Source organism: Schistocerca nitens, chromosome 4 (assembly GCF_023898315.1).
Source record: "Schistocerca nitens isolate TAMUIC-IGC-003100 chromosome 4, iqSchNite1.1, whole genome shotgun sequence".
NCBI lineage: Eukaryota > Metazoa > Arthropoda > Insecta > Orthoptera > Acrididae > Schistocerca > Schistocerca nitens.
Genome location: NC_064617.1, coordinates 883,954,003 through 883,972,434, shown reverse-complemented (window position 1 = coordinate 883,972,434; position 18,432 = coordinate 883,954,003). Strand labels below are relative to the sequence as shown.

The 18,432-nt window shown below is 38.2% G+C and overlaps 1 protein-coding gene across 5 annotated transcripts in view; it reads left to right on the top strand.

Annotated features, from left to right (window-relative positions):
- Nucleotides 1-18,432, top strand: part of LOC126253408 (mucin-5AC-like) — a 448,548-nt gene that overhangs the window by 404,149 nt on the left and 25,967 nt on the right. For all 5 annotated transcript variants that reach the window (XM_049954712.1, XM_049954716.1, XM_049954713.1 and 2 more), the window contains 4 exons: nt 3,527-3,663; nt 9,356-9,545; nt 10,335-10,517; nt 13,280-13,451. In XM_049954712.1, coding sequence (XP_049810669.1) covers nt 3,527-3,663; nt 9,356-9,545; nt 10,335-10,517; nt 13,280-13,451 — 682 coding nt within the window. The remainder of the gene's footprint in view (nt 1-3,526; nt 3,664-9,355; nt 9,546-10,334; nt 10,518-13,279; nt 13,452-18,432) is intronic.

Here is an 18,432-nt window from a genome sequence, read left to right as displayed (position 1 = left end):
ATTAGTTATCCCTCTTATTCCTAATGCTTCTAATTTATTTAATAGAATCTTTCAGTTGACTGTATAAAATGCCTTAGAAAGATCCAAAAATATGCATGTGACACACTCCTCTTTATCAAGAGCATGAAGTATAACTTTTGTGAATTCTGCTGTGGCTGGCTGTATTTTTGCCACTTCGGAAACCAAACTGTGATTCGCTTAAGAGAGTGTATTTATTCAGATAATTCATTAATCTGTCTTTCATAATTGCATCTATTATTTTTTAGAATGCTGACAGCAAGGAAATGGGCTGGTAATTTTCTATGTCTTCTGCATTACCTTTCTTAAGCAAAGGTACAACTCTAGCCTATTTTAACTGCTCTGGAAATGTCCCTGATGTGAAGGATTCATTTATTATATTTGTTAAGCGGCCTTGTATAATCCCTATACATTGTTTCAGTACACACATTGGTACTTCATCTAAGCCTACTGACCTTTTATTTTTTTTGTTTTTGAACAGTTTTATTGACTTCATTCTCTGTGGTTGGAAGTAACATCATTGTATTTAGTGCTACATTATTTACAGGTGTTGTATTTGTTTCGGAGAATTTTTGCTGTAACTTCTCTGCAATACTTGAAAAATGCTCATTTACATAGTTTACTAAGCGTTTTGGATCATTTATTACCTTATCCCCCTCCCTTAGCAGTATGTTATTCTCCATTTGTTTGCCTCTCCCCGTTTCCTTTTTTATAACATTCCAAACTGCTATGCTTTTGTTCTCTGCATTATATATTATTTTGTCATTAAATGACTTTTTTGCAGCAATCAGCGCCTTCCTATAGATATTTTTGTATCTATGATAGAAATTTAAGAATTCTGGATCATTGCAAATCTTTTTCATGGAATTGAGGTGTTTAAGTGTTTGGGAGGACTTCTTAATACCTGCTGTTATCCATCTGTTTTTGTGAGATGTTGATACAGACATGCATACTTTTGGAAATGCCTTTTCAAAGTTCAGTTTGAATAATGTGGAGAATTTAGAGAATTTCATATTCACATTGGTTTCCTTACACATGTCATCTCGGCTTTGTTTTTCTAGTTCTTTTGAAAAATCTTTTATTTTGATTTCCGATGTTGTTTGTAGGCTTGTAGTTTAGGGAATAATTCGATGCCTGATTTTATTGTTGTTATTTAACAGAGATGGTCTGATAGTTTGAGCTCTTTTACAGCTACATCACATTTTTCCCTGCCCGCAGTTGTGGCCACATGGTCAGTTACTGATGCAGTCATTGTAGTAACCCTTGTTGCACTATTGACCGATAGGGACATGCCAAAGCTTTGAAGGATGTTTCTGAAGGTGCTGCTGAATTCATTTATGATATTAGTGTTGATGTTAATGTCTCCACACAGAATTATGTTGACCTTTGTACTTGAGACTTTATCTAGAACTTCTGTTGATTTATTGAAAAAAGTGTCCACACTACAACTGGGAGATCTATACACACACTATATGATTAATTTCTTGGTGATATCAAGCCCTGTTAATTCAATAGCTGATATTTCAAAGTGTTTGTCTTCACTTATTGTTTTGAGGTCATGTCTTGATTTGAACTGTGTTCCATTTCTGATATAAAAGCATGACCCCTTGAGTAGTTCTACAGTAAGAGTTTGCCTTTTCGTACAATGATAATACTACATGTTTAATTTCTGTCTCTCTACACCAGTGCTCAGTTATACAAACTACAGTGCAGTTCAAAGATTGGAGCTCAACTTCTAATAGTTATATTTTATTTTTTATTGATTGCATGTTTTGATGGAGGATTGTTAAGTCTGTGAAATGCTACTACCTAACAACAGAACTTTCCTCCTACTTTCTACTTTTTTTTGCAACAGTTGCTTTCCTAGTGAAAGTCTGTTGAGTGCTGACTACACCTACATCTACTTGAGCCTCCTCCTTAGTTGACTGAGGTAACAAGGCAAATCTGTTGTTTGTGCCAATGATGAAACTGTCAGATACTGTTCTCTTTCTGTGGCCCCTGTTCCTTGCTACCACTTCCCACCTGTCTTCGCCCTTCTCCCCCCTTAACCTCATCAGTTCCTCCCTAGCACTATCCAGTTCAGTATTACAAAGCAGTTACTTTATTTGGAATCTCGCAAAAAATCATTAAGGAAAAATTTCAGAAATGCTTTATCTTAACAGATTCCAATTGAGTGTATCCATATCTCAAGTTTTCTCTTGTGCTCGTGACATAATAGACATTGTCATGCCCACCCTTCCTTTATGGCACACACCGTATTTCCAAGGCAGAAAGCAATGGCACTGAACAAGCTCCTTGAGCAGCAGGTACTGCAAATGTGGTACAATGTTTATCATTGTTCTGGCTTGTAGATGTGCTGTGTCTACCCATCTTGTGAAACATACACATAAATAAAATATATATCCAACCAGTAGGTTATCTGATTCATTTAGAAAATAAAACATTTTACAGTGGCCATCATCATTCATTCATTCGGAAAATTCTTGTGCAATACATCACTTCACCAAAGTGATATGCTACACTACACCACCTAGACTGCAACCCCTGTGTGGCAGTTCTTTGCATCTTGCAGACATTGAAGCTGTTGGCCAAATCAGAACTTCTTATGCTGTAAGAAAACCAAGAATTGAGGCACAGCAAAACCTGCACCACACTATGAATTGTTGCAGGATTCCACAGTGTGATGGAAGGGAGCCGTTCAGCTGTAATGATTGTCTTCCATTTACTTGGTTGCATGCTCATAGAGTTGTGGTCTTTGAACATTTATTAATTCATTGCCTGAAAATGAATATGCCATAAGACCATGAAGAGTTAAAAACATTACTGCATCCTAGTACATGATCAGTATATAGAACAAAACCCCCATGTAGAATTGAGCCTAGCGAACATATCACCATATAAAACAACTACACACTCCATATTAATGTCAGTCAGGACACACAAACTCATACAAATTTTATTTTATCAGTGTTAAAAAGTTAAAAACAGAAAACTTCACTAGCTGTTCTTATCTAAAATAAAATCACAGTATGAACAATTTCAAAATACAAAGCAAGTTAAATGAGTACATACAAAGTGTATGTTTAGCATGCTCAACCCATTTATCTTAATCACTTTGAAGCACTGTTAGAAGCAAAAGCCACATTGAAATAGTCAATATACCATATAAAATAATCATGAAAACCAAGAGGGACATCAGGTGGTGTCTAACGGAAACTGCATTACTAAGAAAGCAAACTGGGTCCACAAGAGAAAATTTGGTAAGGTGGATGATGAGAAACGTAACATCCCACAGAAAACAATGAATGGGAAATATCTGCTAGTTAAAATTCTGCAGCACCACAGGCCAGAGCAACAGAGACATGGGGGGGTACCTTTAGGAACATGAAGTGTATCACCTAATAATGTTGAAAGGATTAATTTTATTGTGTCAGTATCACTTATTTCCCTTTATAACTAGTTGCTTTCCAGCAGCTCAGCCTAAATAATAAAAACTGTGTGTTAACAGACAACTCTGGACAAGGAACAGTGAGTGCTGTTACGGAAACATCAGTACCTGATACCAGTCGTGAAAATGGCGAGGAAAACCAAACGTGTTTCAGAGATGAACCACTCTACCAGTTCTACAATGCCGATGCTGTCGAGGTAAGCCTGTCATCAATTTCACTCAAAATTCATGATGTTTGCTGTTAGTTTCTTTCTGTCCAACTAAAACGCATTGTGTTAATGAAAGTATGATCCAGCGTTCTGTCATAGCTTGTGATAAAAGCTGCTACTGTTAATGTGGGAGAAACACAGAGGCAAAACTGGAAAAGCTACCCTATATGTGTAGGCAAACAGCATGAATGAAGACACACTCAGTGATGCTCTCACAAAGTATATTTGCGTATCTGGACCTGAATGACATGGTTGCCAGACTGTGGGCACTGCAGGTTGCTGCAGCTTTAAACTAGAAGCTTCTGTCATTCATATCGTGGTTTCCAATGAGGTGATGGTATCCAGCCAGACTTGAATACATGGGTGCTAATTTCCCCTTGTGTAAGCTCATAACATAGCAATCTTTTAAGCTTGGGAGTGCTGAGTAAAGACATAAGATTGGGGAGTTCCCACTCTGTCAGAGGAGAAATGACAAATCAACCCCTCCAGGTGCTGTCCATGCAAGTGATATTTGTGTATATTATTTACACCTTAAAAGGCAAGACATCTACCTTCCCCAGAGGGACCCGATGGCATGTCATATAGCTTTTGGTGCACTTGGAAGTGGGTGAAACTTGATTGGCCACCTGCCATCACTTCGGAAGGTGGAGAAGAGATATTCCTTATTTTTGTGATAGTGTTCCATTTGGTGTTATCGTAGCTGCACCAAATCTGTGACTGTGGACACCTGACCAGTAGTGTGTAGAACTTTGCACATGGCATCTTGCCCTTACTCACTTAGTGCTGGCAACAATACATCTCTTTGGGACTTGAAATTTGTGCAGCCTGTCTGCACTGCCTACACACTTTTTGTGTAGCTGTTTGTAATCAGTGATAGTAAATAGTTAATTGCTTGATTTCACTGCAGGCTTATAAAATTTCCTCAGTTAGCAGAGTCTAATACAGATGATACATTATCACTTCAGTCTTTGCCATTGGCCTAGAATAGACAGGTGTTAGCACTCACTACACCTAAAGGTGACACACAAACCTTGTCACAAAGTCTCAGTTAACACAGCCTTCAGCACACCACCAGTTATTTGACAGTGCCACATAATCTGCAGGTGTGAAAAGCTGCATTTCCACTAAATTGCAAAAGGATTTGTATCCCTTCAGAGTATCTTAAATCACTGAGACCTGCCATTCTAGGTACACATTATAGACTCTTTGCTATGTCAGCATTAATAGAGCTCATTATTGTCCCATTGTTGAAGCAAGAATGTAGAGATGTGAACACAGACATAATACATGGATCAGTCATCATGAAACTTGTTATCCTAGTAAGAAGGTACACCTTAATGTGTTTCAGTATTTCCGTCACCTGATTTGAGGGTGTAACCCAGTTTGTCTCAGTATTTCCTTCATTCCTGATTGCAGTATTCATTCCTTCATGTTTCTCAAAACTTTCCGATTTAATCAGCAAAAATTCATTCCCCCCAATGATTCAACCGTAACATTTAACAAATAATTTTTTATCCGGCTGTGTCAGATTTCCCAATATTTTTGCGCAACACATCATATTGAAAAGACAGAATTTGGTGAGAACCATAATTTGGTGCATAAATTAAACTGAATATATTTGTAATGTGCAATTATAAATATTAAAATAATCATATTGGGCACTTTAGCTTCACAAACAGGTAAAGTCAACATTGCATCAATTTTGTTTGTTTCTATCTGCCGATCACAGCACAGGACACGTGAAGTGACACAAATGTGTTCCTAGTGGTGAAACAGAACACTAAGAATATTTGTTCAAATATTTATTCTATATAATTTTTATTATTTGTGAATGAAATTTGTGGTGACAACATGATAAGTTGCATAGGTGACGTCGAAAGGTATCGGATGCAATGTTTATTACATCTTTGCACAAGTAAAGTGCCATATTTGATATTTTTCATATGTATACTTGCATACTATGAAAATATGTGGTCTAATTGATTCATTGCATTAATAATCTCTCAAAAATACACCATTTTTTGTACAATGGGTTGTGATAAAGTGTAGGTAAACATCATATCTGTGACAAATTGTAACTGGAAAGTAGCTTTGCTCACACTGTAGTTGTTTATGCAGAAAATCAGCTGTTGTTTTAAAATTATACACTCCTGGAAATTGAAATAAGAACACCGTGAATTCATTGTCCCAGGAAGGGGAAACTTTATTGGCACATTCCTGGGGTCAGATACATCACATGATCACACTGACAGAACCACAGGCACATAGACACAGGCAACAGAGCATGCACAATATCGGCACTAGTACAGTGTATATCCACCTTTCGCAGCAATGCAGGCTGCTATTCTCCCATGGAGACGATCGTAGAGATGCTGGATGTAGTCCTGTGGAACGGCTTGCCATGCCATTTCCACCTGGCGCCTCAGTTGGACCAGCGTTCGTGCTGGACGTGCAGACCGCGTGAGACGATGCTTCATCCAGTCCCAAACATGCTCAATGGGGGACAGATCCGGAGATCTTGCTGGCCAGGGTAGTTGACTTACACCTTCTAGAGCACGTTGGGTGGCACGGGATACATGCGGACGTGCATTGTCCTGTTGGAACAGCAAGTTCCCTTGCCGGTCTAGGAATGGTAGAACGATGGGTTCGATGACGGTTTGGATGTACCGTTCACTATTCAGTGTCCCCTCGACGATCACCAGTGGTGTACGGCCAGTGTAGGAGATCGCTCCCCACACCATGATGCCGGGTGTTGGCCCTGTGTGCCTCGGTTGTATGCAGTCCTGATTGTGGCGCTCACCTGCACGGCGCCAAACACGCATACGACCATCATTGGCACCAAGGCAGAAGCGACTCTCATCACTGAAGACGACACGTCTCCATTCGTCCCTCCATTCACGCCTGTCGCGACACCACTGGAGGCGGGCTGCACGATGTTGGGGCGTGAGCGGAAGACGGCCTAACGGTGTGCGGGACCGTAGCCCAGCTTCATGGAGACGGTTGTGAATGGTCCTCGCCGATACCCCAGGAGCAACAGTGTCCCTAATTTGCTGGGAAGTGGCGGTACGGTCCCCTACGGCACTGCGTAGGATCCTACGGTCTTGGCGTGCATCCGTGCGTCGCTGCGGTCCGGTCCCAGGTCGACGGGCACGTGCACCTTCGGCCGACCACTGGCGACAACATCGATGTACTGTGGAGACCTCACGCCCCATGTGTTGAGCAATTCGGCGGTACGTCCACCCGGCCTCCCGCATGCCCACTATACGCCCTCGCTCAAAGTCCGTCAACTGCACATACGGTTCACGTCCACGCTGTCGCGGCATGCTACCAGTGTTAAAGACTGCGATGGAGCTCCGTATGCCACGGCAAACTGGCTGACACTGACGGCGGCGGTGCACAAATGCTGCGCAGCTAGCGCCATTCGACGGCCAACACCGCGGTTCCTGGTGTGTCCGCTGTGCCGTGCGTGTGATCATTGCTTGTACAGCCCTCTCGCAGTGTCCGGAGCAAGTATGGTGGGTCTGACACACCGGTGTCAATGTGTTCTTTTTTTCCATTTCCAGGAGTGTACACAATCATCAAAGTTGACAAAATTCATCATTAATTTATATTTTTATACAGAAATGGTAAAAATACCAAATTTCATGATTTCATGAAAACTGCCAGTTTTATGTTATATCACTAAAACCCACAGATTTTTCATTCTGTTTTGCTTTATTGTTTAGCAAAATTTTCCTAGCCCTAAATATTGTGCGCAAAGCATATGAACTAAAATGTTAGCCACTTGCACAGAGTGTCTGCAGTTTTTGTTGTTTTAGTGTTATAGATGGTTACACCGTAGTAGGATTTTTCTAGATAATACTTATTTTCCCTTATGTTTACTGACTTTACATACTTCTGTGTTCACTGGAAATGCAAGGAAAGGACACTGACTGGGTAATGCTTTCCCTCTGTGTGGTGTACTTACATATTTAATGTGATACTACATGCAGTAAGAAGTATCTGAGGTTTGTGTCTGAGTCACAGTTCTTATGCCAGTCAAATTCATCTCCTCTCACTCTTTGTTGTTTTAAGACTATGAACCAGTTTTTAGTTTGCTCCAAAATAATTCCCCAGTGTACCTTCTCCAGTATTGTGGTTAACTCTGCAAGGCTATCTTGAGAACCTCTGTGGAAACTGGAGAACTGAACATGTTATCTGTAACACACTTGTGTGGCTCATATCAAAGATTACTGTGTGTTTGAAAGGTGGAGACTGAGGATGCATTTTCTGTCCAGGATCCTGTTATCATTACACACCCTGCACCTTTCTGCGTGGAACGGTCTGGGCTGTTAATGAGAAAGGGTGCTGTGCCTAAAACATTAGCTACTCCTGAACTTGCTTCCCCACTCTGGCTCCATTTTTGCCTGTCCTGTTCATTGTATTGAATAAATCTAAAAGCAGTCCTAACTTGGAGCATGAAAGATATCACTGATGCCAATGTGGTTTCCAGCACGATTGATGTGGAGTTAGAAACAAAGTTGCACTTGGTGTACTTAGCACTGAATTTGCTTCCGAAGCTGGTCACCTTTAGCTCTTTTACCTTTGTTTGCAATTCCCTAAGATGTGCAGATAAAATCATGAACAACATTTTGGAGGTATCATCAAATACAGAGCCACTGAATATATTGAAAAGCGGTACTTTAAAACATTAAATTTCCTTCTAAACTGAATATAATTGATAGCATATCTGAACAAGAAAAGTGAGTTTCAAATATTTTTGTGAACTAAAATTTTTTCTACACAGGTGCATAAATCTAAAGTGTAGTTCCTGATTGTGTGAGCTGTAAAATACCAAATGTGCTGTGTATGCACGTAATACAAATGTCGTCAAAGTTTGTATTTCCATCGTGTTTGCTTTGTATGCCTTCCAAGCTATTGTTATATAAAATTTTCATTTCTACATGATCAGTGTAGGATGCAGATAGACATCGGCTGAGTAAAAAGGCTTTTCTTCCCATCATATATTTTTACACTGAATGGTATTGTAGCACCTTTAACAAGTGACATACCATTTTCTGATATTTTATTACAATAAATATTAATAAAAGATGTTTTTGATATAATATTCGATTCCTTGAAACAGGCTTTTTGTTGTTCTCAAGTTCTAAAACAAAGAACACCAAATTTGGCACTCCAGCTTTGTGAATGGTATTCTAACGTGGTATCTGATAATTCAGCTGGTTACTGAGAAAACAATTAAAGTACTTAATGTATTTTATAAACCCATTATTGCTTCACAACATGAAATTCCATACTGTACAGCCCAAAACTCATCCACATTGTGACAAAACTCATTTCACATGAGGCCCATGTTAGCTTTCTCACTCATGTCTGCTATCACATCCCCTCTGAGGATGGCTTAATTTAATTCCGCCTAATTCAGTTGTCACCATCTCGTTACACTGTCAGAAGCAATTTATTAGCAGGTGCTGGTAGTCTTGGTTTCCATCTTCAGGACTACGGGACGTAGTATCATTTCACTACCATCTGTTTTCAAAGACAGACTCATGTGCTTCAAAAGCATTTGAACCAGGGTTATTTTTCCAAGCCATTTACCCAATCTTGCTTTCAGTTGACTTTATTCCACAACAGATTTTCTATTTTTCTTTATGGTTTGATAATGGATTCTTTTACACAGAGGTACATGCGCGGTGGCAGTGAAATGGATTCGGATGGATATGAGGAAGTAGGGCAGGGGCAACATCTTGATTCGACCTCACCATCTGTTGTAATAAAAAGACCATCTGCTATGGAGCTTATCTGTCCCCAAGAAGGTCAACGTACCCTCTGGTGCCAAATACCAGAAGTTGTTAACAGTGCTGTTCTCAGTAAGTATATATGTTTATTTAAAAGCAAAATTTTGTTGAAAAAGTAATTTAAATAAGCTGACAGCTTTTTCAATCCACATTTTTACGTCTGTGTGTGTGTGTGTTTGTGTGTGGGAGAGAGAGAGAGAGAAAGAGAGAGAGAGAGAGAGAGAGAGAGAGAGAGAGAGAGAGAGAGAGATTTTCTGCAATTGATCTTGATTCTGTCATCCTGTTTAAATCAAATCATTCCTTCTTACCTGAGACTATGTTTTTAATGATATATCACTTCAGAAGTTTCTAAAAGCACTAAAAATGAGTCCTGGTTTCCTCGAAACACACCAAGCAAACTTCTTTCTTTAATGTAAGATTTCCCTACAGACCTCCTCTTCTTTTGTACCTTGGCATTTTAATAATGTAGTTATGGTGCACAATATTTCAAATGTGTGTAGCTTGTCCGCAGGAAGCAAACAAGTCTCATTTCAAAACATGCAATATAAATGTCAGCTTCCACAATTCTAGACCAAAGTTTTATTCCAGACAGTTTCTTCTGTAGAAAAAAAGATTTCTTCAACTTGGTGTTTCTTTCATTGCCTTCTGCATGTCATTTTGGTTTTTTAAAAGACGTAATTTATTGGTTCAACAGTATCTTGCTGAACTGTCATTGCTGTTCCTGTTTTATGTAACAATTATAAGTCTTTATGGATAAAAGAGCAGGTCATGAGAAAGACACACATGTTGTTGAATGCTGTGTGAGTAGTAGAATGAAATGTGCAAAAATTAAATAACAGGTGGTATTTGTTTGTCTTGCAGGTACTCTCAGTTCCCAACAGAAGAGGCTACAGGAAGCAAAATTTGAAATTATAACGTCTGAAGCATCATACATGAATTCCCTGAATGTTTTGGAGAAGCATTTTATGAGCAGTCCTGAACTATGTGACGAGTCAGTACTTTCTAAAAATGACAGGAGGGTACTGTTTGGGAATGTTATGCCAGGTTGGTGTTCTTGTACAGTACATAATTATTTGCTTTGTGATATCCAGCTCTCTTGTAACTCTAACAATTTGATTATTCATATATGCTGGCAGGTCGATAGACACACAAACAAACACAAACATACACACAAAATTCTAGCTTTCGCAACCAACGGTTGCCTCGTCAGGAAAGAGGGAAGGAGAGGGAAAGACGAAAGGATGTCCTTTCCCTCTCCTTCCCTCTTTCCTGAAGAGGCAACCGTTGGTTGCAAAAGCTAGAATTTTGTGTGTATGTTTGTGTGTGTCTATCGACCTGCCAGCGCTTTCGTTTGGTAAGTCACATCATCTTTGTTTTTACACACACACACACACACACACACACACACACACACATATATATATATATATATATATATATATATATATATATATATATAAAAACAAAGATGATGTGACTTACCAAACGAAAGCGCTGGCACGTCGATAGACACACAAACAAACACAAACATACACACAAAATTCAAGCTTTCGCAACAAACTGTTGCCTCATCAGGAAAGAGGGAAGGAGACGGAAAGACGAAAGGATGTGGGTTTTATGGAAGAGGGTAAGGAGTCATTCCAATCCCGGGAGCAGAAAGACTTACCTTAGGGGGAAAAAAGGACGGGTATACACTCGCACACACACACACATATCCATCCACACATATACAGACACAAGCAGACATATTTAAAGACTTGTCTTTAAATATGTCTGCTTGTGTCTGTATATGTGTGGATGGATATGTGTATGTGTGTGTGCGAGTGTATACCCGTCCTTTTTTCCCCCTAAGGTAAGTCTTTCCGCTCCCGGGATTGGAATGACTCCTTACCCTCTCCCTTAAAACCCACATCCTTTCGTCTTTCCGTCTCCTTGCCTCTTTCCTGATGAGGCAACAGTTTGTTGCGAAAGCTTGAATTTTGTGTGTATGTTTGTGTTTGTTTGTGTTTTTTTGTGTGTCTGTCGACCTGCCAGCACTTTCATTTGGTAAGTCACATCATCTTTGTATATATAGGGAAACATTCCACGTGGGAAAAATATATCTAAAAACAAAGATGATGTGACTTACCAAACGAAAGCGCTGGCAGGTCGATAGACACACAAACATACACACAAAATTCTAGCTTTCGCAACCAACGGTTGCCTCTTCAGGAAAGAGGGAAGGAGAGGGAAAGGACATCCTTTCGTCTTTCCCTCTCCTTCCCTCTTTCCTGACGAGGCAACCATTGGTTGCGAAAGCTAGAATTTTGTGTGTATGTTTGTGTTTGTTTGTGTGTCTATCGACCTGCCAGCACTTTCGTTTGGTAAGTCACATCATCTTTGTTTTTACATATATTTTTCCCACGTGGAATGTTTCCCTCTATTATATTTATACATAATATCGCAGTCCTACTGGTTTTGATCTACAAAATTATCATCGGACCACAAAAGTCTGCTTAGCAAATAGTGTATTCTCCATCACAATTTCAGTGATGACCAATGTGTCTCAAGTATAAAAGAATTAAGGTAAAGCCTGCTTCTGAATTTCTAATTTTGAAATGAAAGATGCAAAGAAAAGTACAGGTTGAACGTGTGTAATGAATATCAGTGAACATCTCAATTTTAAAAGTCTACACCTATAAGAAGATAGTCATTTTATGAAAGTAGCTAAAGTGAATGAGTTATAGAAACTAATAAGACTCTCCATCCTCCCCATACATAATCAAAACACTAATCTGTTGTCACAAGGTGCCAGAAGCAATTAATAAACAAGATGTACGTATCATCTGTCTCATTATTTGGAATGTCTGTTCAAATTTAATTATCGGCATTGTAGTTATCATTATTACAGGGGTCCGCAGCTCATGATCTAGTGGCTAGCATTGCTGCCTATGGATCATGGAGTCCCGGGTTCAATTCCTGGTCGGGTTGGGGATTTTCTCTGCCCGGGGATTGGGTGTTTGTGTTGTCCTCATCATTTCATCATAATCATTATTATTATTATTATTATTATTATTATTATTACAGGTTTTCACATAAACTACTCTTAAAATTATGTATTTGATCCAAGCTCTGTATCATCATATGATAAATAATAATGAACATCAGCTCTTGATTAGACTCATGTCAGATTGTAAGACTGTGTCTGGGAGTTGATGATGACGATGATGATGATGATGATAATACAGAAGTTTGAGAATTGGTACATTGACATAAACGGGGTGAAGTGTCATATCAGTTTCTATTATAACATGTTACCTTTAGCTGTTTTCATAACACAGTTGTCTTTACAGATGTTGACTTTTCAAATTAAATATTAAGTGACACCCATTATTTACAATCAACCTTTGATTTTTTTTTTTCATACTTTACATTTAAAAGACAGAAATTTAAAGTCTTCACATGTTTTAAACTTGAAACAAAATGGACGTTATCGAAATCATGACACGTATGTCAAGGTCATATTTTGTGTAAATACGGTATGTTGAGTTAACATAATGTACAGTGCCAGTTATGCTTACTTTCAGGTTAGAACTGAGTCTTTCATTTGTGTATTAGTCAGGGACTGTCATTGCTCTTATAGATGCTTACTGGTACCACAAGAGAGAGGTCCACATAGCAACTTTTGGTGTGTATTTCAACATGACTTTCATAAAATAGATTTACAATTTTAGAGCACCACATACCTATAATAGTTTTTAAATGATAGACAAAGAGAAACATTGTAAAGAATAAAAGTTATTAAATAGTGGCACATTTCATTACAGTGAAAAATTGCTCGGAAAAATTTCTGTCAGAACTGGAGCACTGTTGGCAAGATGATGTTCTCCTGCAAGGTATCTGTGACATTGTCTACAAACATGCTACAGGGCACTTCAACATATACATTAAATACTGCTCTAACCAAATATATCTGGATAGAACTTTGAGAACATTGAAGTAAGTGGGCTCTCATTATATGTTCAATACTGAATGTTTATTATAATTCTACAATATTGACATGGCATGCCTATTAAGTACTTATGTCTGTATTAAACAAATACATATCATTATAGTCAGGCACAAAAGGCAACGCCTTGTTTTTGTAGCGACCCTTCTTTGTGTCTCACCTTCTTTACCATTTGGTTGTAGTTGGTGCAGATCATTCCAATGATAATGTTGTTTAATACACATGCTCTAGACCTGCCTCTTGTATTGTTTCCCAGGATTTTTCCTTCGAAAATATTTTTTAAGAAGCTACTGCATCAAACTGGGTGACTAATTAATTCAGTTTTTCTTCTCTGTATCATGTTAATCAATGTCCTTTTCTCTTTAATTCCCCCAGAATGTTCTCCATATTCACACCTCTGTTGCTTTTAATTTTCTCTTTTTACTGTTTTTTTGTAGAGTCCACCCTTCACTACCAAAGCTTAAAATGCTCCAAATAAATGTGTTACTGAATTTACAAATGTAAGTGCTTTTAAAAATGTATTGTTAAATGAATGCCATATCTTAATGTATTTTCAGTGTAATGTCTATCAATATAAACATATTTATCACAACCAACCAACTTCTGAATTCTTTTCTTATAAAAGTTTGGTGCCTGATTTTCAATCACAGCTGAATAGCCCTGTGATCTCTTACATAATTTTTGAAGTGCAGAAACAAGTCTTCATCAGTTTTACTTTGCAATTATTACCTTCATTATTGTACTGCTCAGGGAAGTTCAAAGCAGTGGCCATTTGACTGCTAATGTGTACCTCTTTTAACATTTTCAGGTACCACCGTAATCACAATTTCTGGTATTTTACAAATTCTGTAAGAATTTCATAACAAACAGTACTTTAAATTTGAAAACATTCACATCATAGGGATGAAATTGTAATGTGTTTGTTTCCTTAAACTGTAGTATCTGCTTTGTACAGTCTTTTGGGAAAATAGGTGTTGTTCACTTCACACTTAATCATGAACATTAGTACAGCCATCTTGAAATACTGTAACTCAATTTCTTACCATTCTATCACCAGTTGCTTTTTGCCTATAAACTACACTAATATGCTGATGAATTTTGATGAGTTTCACATCTTTTGCACACAGAAAGCAAATGACTCTGAATGTTTCACTCTGTAGAATTTTCAGTTAACTGAGACATTTTAAACAAATACAAATGAATGCAAATGCAGACAAATTGTACTGTCATGGCATCAGTGAGTAGCCAATAAATGCAACCATGCAACCACTCAGCGTGCGGGCATGGGTGCGCCGATTTCAGCTGCAGCATCTATATTTTTCAGTTGCCGTATATCATATCTTTATTGTGTGACAAATGAACACTGTGTTAATGTACTGCAATAAGAGCAGACAACAGGGATCTGTATTGTGAGGGGGGGAGGGAGGGGGGGAGAGGGATGTGTTTATGCATGTGGGGCGTTTGGGCGGGGGATTGAGAGAGAGAGAGAGAGAGAGAGAGAGAGAGAGAGTGAGTTCTGAATTCTGAAAAAGGCCTTTCTCCTCAACCTTGGCAAGTCGTCATCCTTCTTTGCATGCATATTCTGCTGCTTACCAAGTACTGATCTGTCCTCATACATGTGACTATTTCCATCCTGGATTTTCTATCAACATACGGTATCCTAGTTTCATGAATTTTCTCTTTTTCTTGGAATCATGATTGCAGTTAATTGGCTCCTTATTGTTACTTCTTTAGAAATGTCAATAAAAAAGTATTTTCAGCATTTTTGAAAATGTCAGATATTATGTTTCTAAGTGTGGTAGTATCTAAGTTGTAAATCATAGTTATGAGAACCTGAATTTCATGAAAGAGAAGAGTTGTGTACAACCTGATAGAAACAATTGTGCCTGGGCAGGTAAACTATATGGAAAAAACAATAAGAATAAATATTCCAAAACTTATTAAAAGATGGGCAGCATTTAATTACTATACATAGAAAACAGAGCAGCTGGTTTTCTTACATTTTTGAAACACCAGTGATTAATCAAGCCGGCGAAACACGCTTGAGAGATTGTGTCCTCTGCTGAGCTGACACACAAAATGAAGAGCAGTCCATTCTTGTGACCAGTTGTGGTGGTACTTTGTGCCAGGCACTTGATTCTTGATCAGGAGAAGTGGTTCTTGTGTCCCTGTCCATTCACCCAGCGAGAGTTTTTCTAAATAACTTTAATGTTGACATGGTTCCTTCAACAAAGCTATGCTAGATATCCAACAGGGCTCTGAGAAGCATTGGTAAAGTTCACAGCTATTAGTAGTTAGAAGAAAAGATAAAAATCTCAACTTTTACACATTTATAAGTCCTTTTCTATATAAGACCCTTGTTTGTTGACATATTTTTTCATCAAAGTATAATCTGTTGTATGTCTCAATTGTAGACAATATCAGATTGGCTCAGAAAACAATTTTCCACCGTACCATCACCATGTCATCAAAATATTATCCACACCATGATTCATTCTATTTTCGGAAGGGGAAGATAGCACCAGATGCCATGCCCCACGGAAAAGGTGAATCTGGGAATAGTTCCCAGCTGTGGTGTGAACAAAGGGCTACATTTACTCAACTGGCATGACCAAGTGTATTCTTATGCAGGAATTGCACACCTTTCACAACAATTTCTTGGACCTCCTGCTTGATCTCAGATTACAGATTAATTGGAAGATTTTAGTAATACTACCCCATAATGGTCTGTCTCTGTCTCACATAGTTGGTGAGTACATCTTTTCAATGATACAAAAAGGAAACTCGATGTAACTTTCTCAGAAAAGGACAGCATTTTTGCCTTCCTTGATGGAAGAATCATCTTTGTTTCTAACTTTCCCTCCTTTCTTTTGTTTGTGTGTCATAAAGACAAACCCAATATTTGTCTATTGAGATCAGTTGTCTGAGAAACTAGTGTTGCTTGGCTCGTTTTGAATGGCAGTCACAAAATACTGGCCCACTATTTCCACACTCTTGTCCTGAGCAATTTGTTGTGCGGGATCTTGTGTCTGGTACTGCACTAACACCAACCTCTGACAATTCTTAAGATAATACATTACGTGCCTATTGGACACATTCCAATGAATCTCCACAAGTTCAAACATTCACATTGTTTCTTGTCAAAGATAGGAACTTAATCAACTCCCCTTTATTGTGTCCTCTGTGCCTAATGATCTAGATGTCAGTAAGACTTCATATGCAATCTATATTCTTTCATCATATTGCAAGTGTAGCATATGAGCATTCCATGTTGTAAGTATGCAGCAATACATAAAATCAAGAAAGTGTCTCCACAGTGAAGTTATATTCAACACATTCTTAGATTATGTTGGCGCAATGTTGAATATTAACTGTAAATTTATTTCATGCTGCTGCTGCTGTTTGAAATGTGCTGCACTGAATAATGAGTAGGGAGTGGGGAGACATGGCCTAGAGTTTTCCTTTATTAGTGGTTAACAGCAGAAATGTTTTCAGTATACAGAGAGGCAAGTATATCATTACTTAGCTCATAACCTACAATGGAATGGTAAATATGACAGATCAAAAAATTTGTCCACACACACATATATAGCTGAAATTTTTGTTGCGCCTCATAATTTAACATAATCAGTTTCTCCCTTTTGAGACTTCTGCTTTGAATCTTTGTCATAAGCTTCTGAGGAAGAAACATTTTTACTGACCTGTAAACCCCAATTCTTTAAAGAATCGAGCTCTCGTGTGTAAAACAACTTCAAACCTCTGATTACATTACAAATCAGTTAATGTGTTAAATATTTGATGTTAAGCATATAAACAAGAAAAAGTTTAGAAAAGGTTCAGTCTGGGTATTTGCTCACAGTGAATTATCCTGCCTCAGTATGCATATACACGCAGTTCCTAACTGTTGTACTTTTTGAGTTCTTTCAAAAATTATATGAAATACTGAAAATCAAATGTTTGCTGCCCCTGGAAGTTGTTAGACAGACAATCTGCAGCTGGTACAGAGTACCATGAATGGGTTAGCCATTTTCTAATGTAAATGTTACAATGTGTGAAATAGGAAGTTGCCTTCTGTCATGGTTTACAGTGGCAGTGGTGTGCATTGTGTGGATGCTAATACCTTGTTTAAAGCTACAGTTTTCCCAGTTCTCTCTCTCTCTCTCTCTCTCTCTCTCTCTCTCTCTGTGTGTGTGTGTGTGTGTGTGTGTGTGTGTGTGTGTGTGTGTTTTTAGCAGTCTTCTCCATTGCGCCTATCCATGACTCAGCACTTCCTCTATGTGGTGAGGAGCACTCTAGCCATTGCATTGTTTGAAACGGTTACAAGTGTGTTTTTCTGCACATGGTTCTTAGGTATAATTCAGGCTGGAAACATTAGAGATTTTTTACCAAGCTTTAACAAATTACAATTCAGTGGGTGGGAAGTGCTATTCATAGTCCTGAATGCTGTGCCCCAGTTATGTGCCAAACAATGCTTGCTACTACTGACAGTCCTGTATAACTACTCCCTTCAACACTTTCAGCTCATTTCATGGCTCTGCATATCGTTTAAGTTGGTGTGTATTACTGAAATAGTTTTAGTTACATAATTAAAATGTTTCTTTGTATCACTTAGTAATCCACATAACTTTTTAAATATTAATTAACCAGATCATATTGTTGGGAACAGAATTTAGGCAGTATCTATGGTTACATTTTTATATGAGTAATGAAATGAAAGCCTTAAATTAAAATAGCTTCCAAGTTACTAAAAATTGTGTAAAATTGAACGCATTTCTTTAAGTAGGAAACTTAGTATCTCAAGTCAGTGTCTCAGTAAATGTTTTTGGGAAGGTCAAAATCATTAGATCATGTGATTATAGGAAGTTTCAAATATCAAGCTCCATTCAAATAAAAATTCCTCAGAAAAACTAACTACACCAAAGGCATCGGTGAAAGATAGACTGGCTGCATGATAAACATTTGTTAAATGCT